The sequence below is a fragment of the Marmota monax genome, unplaced genomic scaffold, assembly GCF_021218885.2.
Source record: "Marmota monax isolate L192 unplaced genomic scaffold, Marmota_monax_Labrador192_F-V1.1 WCK01_AAM20220418_F8-fsc00024, whole genome shotgun sequence".
Taxonomy (NCBI): domain Eukaryota; kingdom Metazoa; phylum Chordata; class Mammalia; order Rodentia; family Sciuridae; genus Marmota; species Marmota monax.
In genome coordinates this window covers 10,970,748-10,978,351 of record NW_026695224.1, presented here as the reverse complement: position 1 = coordinate 10,978,351, position 7,604 = coordinate 10,970,748, and the positions used below count along the sequence as shown (strand labels likewise).

Below are 7,604 nucleotides of genomic sequence, written 5' to 3'. Positions count from 1 at the left end.
ACTCACAGAGCCCTGGGTCCCCTAAATCTCAGGGCCAACACAACTGTGGCTACTTCTTCCACTACCTCCTGTCCCCAGCTTGTCCCAAAGGCTCTAGGAGGGCAGGGCCTCAAGCCCTCTGGTCAGACCTGGCCAGTATTCACCCACAGGCCATTCCATCCAGTTCCCATGCCACAGGGACACCCACCTGGTCATGTCCTGGGGGAGGGTGATCCCCTGGTGGTCCCCTTCCACAGCCCAGGAAGAATCCTCAGGGCCCCAGGAGCATCACAGAGCCTATCAGAAGATGGGACCGGACCCAAGAAACCCGAGCCAGCCACAGAACTATGTTCAAGAAAGAGGAGGGCTGAGGGGAGCCGTGCTCTGCCTGGGGGTGGGGTGAGGAGGAGGTGCCTCGCCCACCCCACCCCCAGCCTAGACCAGTGATGAGGCTCAGAGACCCTCTCACCCTGGCAGGGAGGCCTGCGGGACAGGAGCTGGCTCTGGTCCACTGGGCTGCCAGGCAGGCCGCTGGTGGGGTGAGGGTGTCCTTGGGAGGGGTCGAAGGTGGGGGCAGAGGCCACCTGAAGGAGTGGAGCTGGGAAGTACAAGGGCTCCTACATACAAGGTGCCCACAGGTCCCCAAAGATCCCATATCCACGCCCTGCCTATCTACCACAGCCACCACGGTGGCCTGGTGCCATCCTGCCCCACCGCAGAGCCCCGGGCCTCTCTCCCCTGCCAAGCTCCCCCTTGCGTTGGCCACAAGAGGAGGGAGAAGGCTGGGTTGGGGACCGGGGGTGGGGCTCTGACCCCCACCACAGTGGGACTGCATACCTGAGCACAAATAGTGGTGACCAAGGTGACCTGAAGGGGGACAGGAGCCTATGAGACCTCCTAATCCGGGTCACAGGATGGGAGGGGAGATCTGGCAGAACCCAGTTTAAAGGCAGAGTGGGGTGCGTGACCCACCCATCCCATTCCCGTAGCCCACTGCTTCAGACTGGCCTCTAACACTGACCACCTGCACCCCTGACCTGCGAAGTCAGCTCTCACGTGTCACCTCTCTGGCAGAGAATTTTTGGATTTGCCAAAATTTAAAAATCAACAGATTTAGCAACCCAATCTGGATTTCTCTTCAAAGGCAGTGATCTGGCCACAGGGGCCCTTGTCCCTGCAAGCACTGACCAGCTGGGGTCAGTCACTCACAGCCCCTCAGCTCCTCCAGTTCCCCACGGACCCCCTAACCCCCACCTCGACCTGCCATTTGTCCTCCCGCCCTCCCTGGCCAATGTTACCAGGGGCTGGTGTTTCCAGCGGCTGACTTTTCCCCCCACACTCCTCTCTTCCCTTTCCTGTTCCCTGATTGGCCCCGCGGTGTCTCTATCAGTGACACTTTTAATACAAGTACAAGAAAAAGCTGCAAAGGAAATACTCCAAGACCCCACACTGGTTTGTTAGACAATACCAACATCGGATTTTTATTCTCTTCTTGACAATCTTCTGAAGGTTCCAAATTCTCTACAACAGACATACTTCTTTTAATATCAAAAGACACAAATTGCTACTTACAAAGAACATCCTCGAAAAGAACACCAAAGAACAACCCCTCCCCCATCCTTAAGAGTGAGATGTAGAAGGGACGCTGCCTCCTGCAGGGAGTCCTCCTGGATTCTCAGCTGCAGCTCTGGCCCCTGATCCGCACCTGGGCTCCGGTGGCTCCTCAGCTGTCGGCGTAGGCTTCACCTACCAGGCCAAGACTGTGCAGAGGGCGTGGCCAGATCCGGTCATCTGTGTCCCTACCATCCAGCCCAGGCTGGCAATGGACCAGCGTGGGTTTGTAGGCAGAATTCACCATGACGGTGTGTCCCGGCCATTTGCAGGGATTTAAGGAGACTCCTTAGGAGGCATCAGGCTCAGGCCAGTGTCCCCAGAGCAGGACAGCCCAGCCTTCGGGGTGCTGGGATGGAAATTAGACGAGGCTCCTGTGTTCCATAGTTCTTGCCATAGGAGGGCAGGGCCGGCCCCTCTGGAGTGTGAGCAAGGGGGGAGGCAGCTCAGAGAGAGGCCCAGCTGGATGGATGGCCGGGCCAGGCAGTGGGTGGAGGGTTAGAAATATGTTGGCAGATGGGCAGAGCGACTGGGGGGCTGGTGTTGAGGCAGGACTGGGCTCAGGTGGGTGCCCTGCAGCTCACTCTGGAGAGGAGGCCTCTCCTCCAGTGCTCCAGCTCAACACTCTGCCTCAACCCACTGGCCCCCACCCTCAGGTTAAAAGGACAGGAGCTTCAGGGTGCCGCCATGGTGATCACCAGGGACCGAGTTGCTACCGCCATGTTTTTGTCCTGGGTAGGGGCACAGGCTTGGGATGCCTGTGGCCTCCATGACCCAAGGCCTGAGCCTGGGGCCTGCAGGTCCCACCCAACAATGAAGGCTGGGCCCTGGCGTGGGCAGGAAAGACAAGGCTTCAGCCCCAGTTCAGACAGCTGTGGGGACAGTCCCACAGCCTCCGTGGCAGTATGGTGAGCCCTTTGGAAGCTGGACCTGGGAGCCGAGTAGTCCCCAAGGCCAGATGGATGTCTGGTTGCCGTGGTGACAGTCCGTCCTCCAGGGTCCTCGGCCTTCTCTGGCCGGCCACTGGCTGTCAGAGGTGGTGCTCAGCCTGGGGGCCGTGGGCAGCACGAGCAGAGGCCTCGTCTCTGCGTCCTCATGCCGGGCAGCAGGGCTGGAGGCCTAGATGCGGCTGGACGAGGTGCTGCCCGAGCTGATGGGCAGCCGGGCGCTGTCCGAGCTGCTCTTCAGAGGGGAAGGGCCGCCGCGAGCCTGCAGCCGCATGGACCAGTACCAGAGGAAGATGAGGAAGCCTGCGGGCAGGAAGCAGGGCAAGGCTCGAAGACAGGGCTCGGCTAGAGGACAGGGCTCGGCTGCTGGGGCAGCCCCACAGGCCCCTTGAGCCCCTCCCAGGGTCACCTCGACTCAGATCTACCCTTCGACTCAGAATTCTCTTGAGTCCCTTTCAATTTCACAGGCCAGAAAATGAAGACTCAAAACTTAGGAGTCTAGATGGTGTGGGGAGGGGAGAAGGAGGGTGCAGGAGGCGCCTCGCCCCACCGGCCACGCCCTCAACGACCACACCCATCGACCACGCCCCAAACGGTCACGCCCCCAAATGGCCACGCCCTCACCGGCCACCTTCAGCCACACCCTCACTAGCCACACCCTCTCTAGCCTCGCCCTCACTAGCCACCTTCAGCCACGCCCCCTCGCTGTTCCAAATGCACAGCCTCCTTCCAACCTCAGAACCTTTGTTCCTACCTCTCCCTCGGCCCAGAGCTCTCCTCCCCAGGCCAGGGCTCCTCAACCTCTATGGACACGCGAATCCCCTGGGCATCTTGTTAAATGCAGATGTGACCACCAGCGCACACACACACACACACACACACACATATTCGAGCTCCCTGGTACGTGCTGTTGCTGGTCTGTGCCGCACACTCTAGATCTCTCCATGGCTGGACCTCTGTTGTCCTCAAATGTCCTCCCAGGCCACCCTTCCTAAAGCATCCCCGCCCCAGCCTGGCCGCTGTCCATGACATTGCCTGACTCTCTATTCTCTGAGGTGGTGGGGGGCTGCCTGTTCTCTGGCTCATGCTCAGCCTCCCCACCAGCACAGAGCAAGGCCCTCCTCCTACGGGCTCACCACAGTGGCCGGGGCTCAGCACAGGGCCTGCGCATGTGAGGTGCCAATACAGCCTGGTCCACCGTGGCCCGGATGGGAAGACTGAGGCCCAGAGAAGGAGAGCCTTTAGCTTGCCCCGGGGCCTCCCTTCCCTCACCTACACTCCCGGTGTGGACAAGCCGCCTTGGGGGGGACCAGATCCTCCCCAGACCTACCTTGGAAGGAGGTGACGATGCTGAAGAGGTAGAGGATGACGAGCTGGAAGGTGCCAGAGGCAAAGGAGAAGAAGACCAAGGCCCAGGGCAGGCCGAGGACCAGGCTGAGGCCCAGCAGCGTCAGCACGTGGGGCCACTTTTGATTATGGGGGCGCAGCCGCAGGATCTGCACCACCATGGTGCCCAGCATGGCCATGTTGAACAGAAACACCAGGCTGAAGAGGCCGAGGTTGGTGACGTAGCTGACCAGGGAGTCCCGGATCCAGCACCTGTGGCAAGGGCACAGGGCTCAGTGCCCAGCCAGCTGGACCAGCCAGCTGGTCACTGTTATGTCATGTGCTGCTTATTTTCTATTTACAACATTGGTGTGATTTTTTTAAACACACTGAAGTTGCCAAGTTAGACGATTTAAAGAAAAATATTAAGCCAGTCCTGATATGGATGGTAAAGGGGGGAGGCGGGAGCCACAGGCCATGGTGTAAAGGGCTGATCATGTCAAAAACACGGAGCCAGGGGATTCTTCCTTCCCGGCCTGGAGGTCAGGAGCTCTCGCTTCCAATCTAGGGTCAGGAAGTCCTCAGGCAAGGCCACCAGGTGAGTGGAGGGGGCTGGGATCAGCCCCACTCATCTCCAGCTGGGAGCCTTTGAGCAGGGCACTGGCTCCGTGTGGGCCGGTCCCTCTCTGGACCTCTGTCTGTGTGGGAAGGCACAGCAACCCTGCCCAGCAGCCAGTGGGGGCCCCTCTGCCCAGCCCCACCCCCTCCATGGATGAGGCGGCTGAGGCTCACAGAAGGGCAGGGACCGTCGAATGGTCACCTGGTAAATTAATAGCAGATCTAGATTTTTATTTCCCTCCATGATCCTTAGCCCAGTGCTCCGGCCACCACTGAGCCAATCCCTCCAGTCACGGGAACCCAGGGTCTCCTGGCCAGCATGGAAGGCACCCAGACTGCTCTCTGTCCCTGCAGCCAGGGTCCACCTTCCTGCCCCGCCACCAGGCCACTCACATGGAAGGGTAGATGACGCTCACTGGGGTCCTGTGCACAGCCAGGATGATAGGGCCGTAGTTGTTCACGTCCACCAGTGCCACCAACGTCACCAGGAAGATGGGGAAGCCTGAGGGCAGCAAGGCCTGGGGCTGCATCTCCACCTGCTGAGGCCACCTCCCCTGCCCTCCAGCGGGTCTAGGGGTGAGACCCCCTCCTCAAGCCTTTGCTCCCAGAGCCTGCCCAGCCCCATCTGAGGTCCCTGGGAGGAGGGACCACAGCTGTGTGCCAAGGTCTAGATGGTGCAGGGGAGGGGGAAGAATGACAGGACAGTAGTGGGGTGGAGGCCGGTGGTTCCGAAGGGCAGCAGAACTCTGGCCAGCAAAATCTGCACTGGCCTTGACCTTGTCCATTCCCCGACCTCTGCACACCTGGGTCTTAACACAGAACCAACTCAAGGACTTCATGTTACTGGAGACAGTGAATGAAGAGGTGGCCCATAAGGCCCCAGGAGGAGCAGCAAGGTGGGGTTAGGGACCATGCAATGGTGTAAGTCCCTGGGCTCTGAATCTGACATGACTGGTCTGAGCCATGGATGAAATGAGCTCTGGTCAAGAATAAAATTCCAAAGCCACAGAGGATCTGTTACCTGAGGTTCAGGGGGACCCACAGGCAAGGCCACTGTGGCCTGAGTGAATTAGGTGAGTGGCACAGGACCTGGCTTCAGTCCACTCATCTCCTGGCTGGCTGCCCTTGAGCAGTGTGCAACCTGTCCATCCATACCTGGTGGCCCTTGTTGCAAATTCCCTTTTGAATGGAGTGAGTGGTGTGGAGAATTGGGAAGTGTTTCTTGGGGACAGGACTCACCACTTTATCTTCCTAAAGGGGAGCTTGTTCTAGCCAGGTGAAGGACCCCTGCGGACGGGCAGGGGAATGAAGCAGTAAGGAAAGTCAGGGAGAAAGGTGGAGAAGCTGAATCAGCTACCTGTGTTCTGCCCGAAGACAGTGGGAGCAAGGGTTCTGGGGCCAATGCCCCCCACTTACCCCAGCCCACGACACTCATCTTGAGCATGTAGCCAGGGACGTAGGTGCCGAAGACCTCGACCACCAGGCGGTAGAGGTTGTAGCCCTCGAGGCCCATCCAGGAGAGGCAGGCGAGGAGGGAGAAGTGCAGGAAGATGGCGCTGGCCCGGCAGCCGGCCTCGGAGCCCGTCAGCGCCACGGGCTCGCTGAGCAGGAAGCTCACGTCCAGCAGGAAGACGGCCAGCAGCAAGTTCATGTGCACCTTGACCGTGTAGTCCCGGGGCTTCTTCCTGCGGGGGCGAGGCCACCTCAGTGAGCGCCTCCTCTGCTCACGCATGCGTTCCAGGCCGTTCCCTGTGGACCTACTGTGTGCCTGGCGCGCACCTACTGTGTGCCTGGCACCTACCTCCTGTGTGCCAGACACCGTGTGCATGTTTAGCAGCAGTCTTGGCAGGCAGTGAGGAGAACAGAGCGGCTGTGACAATGAGCCAGTCACTCCCCAAATGGAAGAGGACACTGGGGAATCCAGGCCACTGTGCTCCGTGTCTGCCCTCTGTCCTCGCTGTGCCTCTGAGTGCCGGGGTGCGTCTGTCTGCAGATCAGTGTGTGACTACCCTGCTCCAGGGTCCCAAGTGGCCCCAGAAGTGCAGCACACGAGCCCCAGCGTCCCCAGCCTGGGTGTGTGGCCCTGCACTGTCCCCAACTCAGGGCCCACCCTGAACCCATCCCTTCCTCCTGGGACTCCCAGTTGTACATCTGTGAAGCAGGAGGTGGGTCTCGCAGGTCGGGGTCAGGGTCACACTGGTGCAAAGCCTGGCACTAGTGAAACTGTCACCTCCTACCAGCCCTGTCCCTGAGCTGTTGGGCGCATTGGTGCTCAGCCAGGTGCTCTGCCCCCCAGCCCACCCGGCCTTCCCCAGGCCCATCAGCTGTCCCTCCTCATCACCATCACCTGCTGGCCCCCCAGGTGCACAACGTGGTCACAGACGTGCTGTGGCCTGTGCCACACGTCATTCGTGCACACGTGTGCTCCCCGCACACACCTGTACACACTCTCCCATTTTTAAATGGTGGCAATTAACTACACTGTGTAACGCTGTTATCCAAACACCCGGGGCGGGGATGAAATGTGGCCCCGGGGGTCAGCTCTCCTCCCCCAGCCACACACACATGTGGGGACCGGGCGGGTGGGCCAGTCTCCCCGGCTGGGGGGCCCTCACCTGGAGCAGAGGTAGGCGGCGATGGTGAAGAGGCAGGCCAGGGCGGAGACCACGCAGCCCACGTAGGACAGGAGCGTCAGGTAGTTCCGGTGCTCAGCGCCCACCTCCGCGGAGACCTGGTCAGGGGACGGGGTGGGGCTCAGCGCCCAGTGCGCACGGAGGGAACCCGGTGCTGGCCCCGTGTGAACTACAGGTGGGTCCCGACTCAAGGGCTCAACCTGGGATTGTCCCACTTTATCATGGTGTGAAAATGACCTGCACCAGCAGGGGACAAGCTAGGGACCCTTCCGGGGATGCTGGGCACGGCCTCACAGACAGCCGCCAGCCTCTGCCGCGCTGTGCCTAAGCTGGAATGTTCTGTGGCCCCGCAGACTCAGTGCGTTTGTTCTTTCCTTTTGGGCACCGGGGATTGAACCCAGGGACACTCAACCCCTGAGCCACATCCCCAGACTTTTTTATATTTTATTTAGAGACAGGGTCTCGCTGAGTTGCTTAGTGCCTCACTAAA

The 7,604-nt window shown here is 60.2% G+C and overlaps 1 protein-coding gene across 7 annotated transcripts in view; it reads right to left on the bottom strand.

Annotated features, from left to right (window-relative positions):
* Window positions 1-1,432: 1,432 nt before the first annotated feature.
* The window catches only part of Adgrg1 (adhesion G protein-coupled receptor G1), a 37,364-nt gene continuing 31,192 nt past the window's right edge, over window positions 1,433-7,604 (bottom strand). For all 7 annotated transcript variants that reach the window (XM_046434368.2, XM_046434370.2, XM_046434371.2 and 4 more), the window contains exons 10-14: window positions 7,097-7,212; window positions 5,898-6,166; window positions 4,875-4,983; window positions 3,868-4,136; window positions 1,433-2,840 (exon numbers count right to left, since the gene is read on the bottom strand). In XM_046434368.2, the coding sequence (XP_046290324.1) occupies window positions 2,710-2,840; window positions 3,868-4,136; window positions 4,875-4,983; window positions 5,898-6,166; window positions 7,097-7,212 (894 nt within the window). In that variant the 3' untranslated portion in view covers window positions 1,433-2,709. The remainder of the gene's footprint in view (window positions 2,841-3,867; window positions 4,137-4,874; window positions 4,984-5,897; window positions 6,167-7,096; window positions 7,213-7,604) is intronic.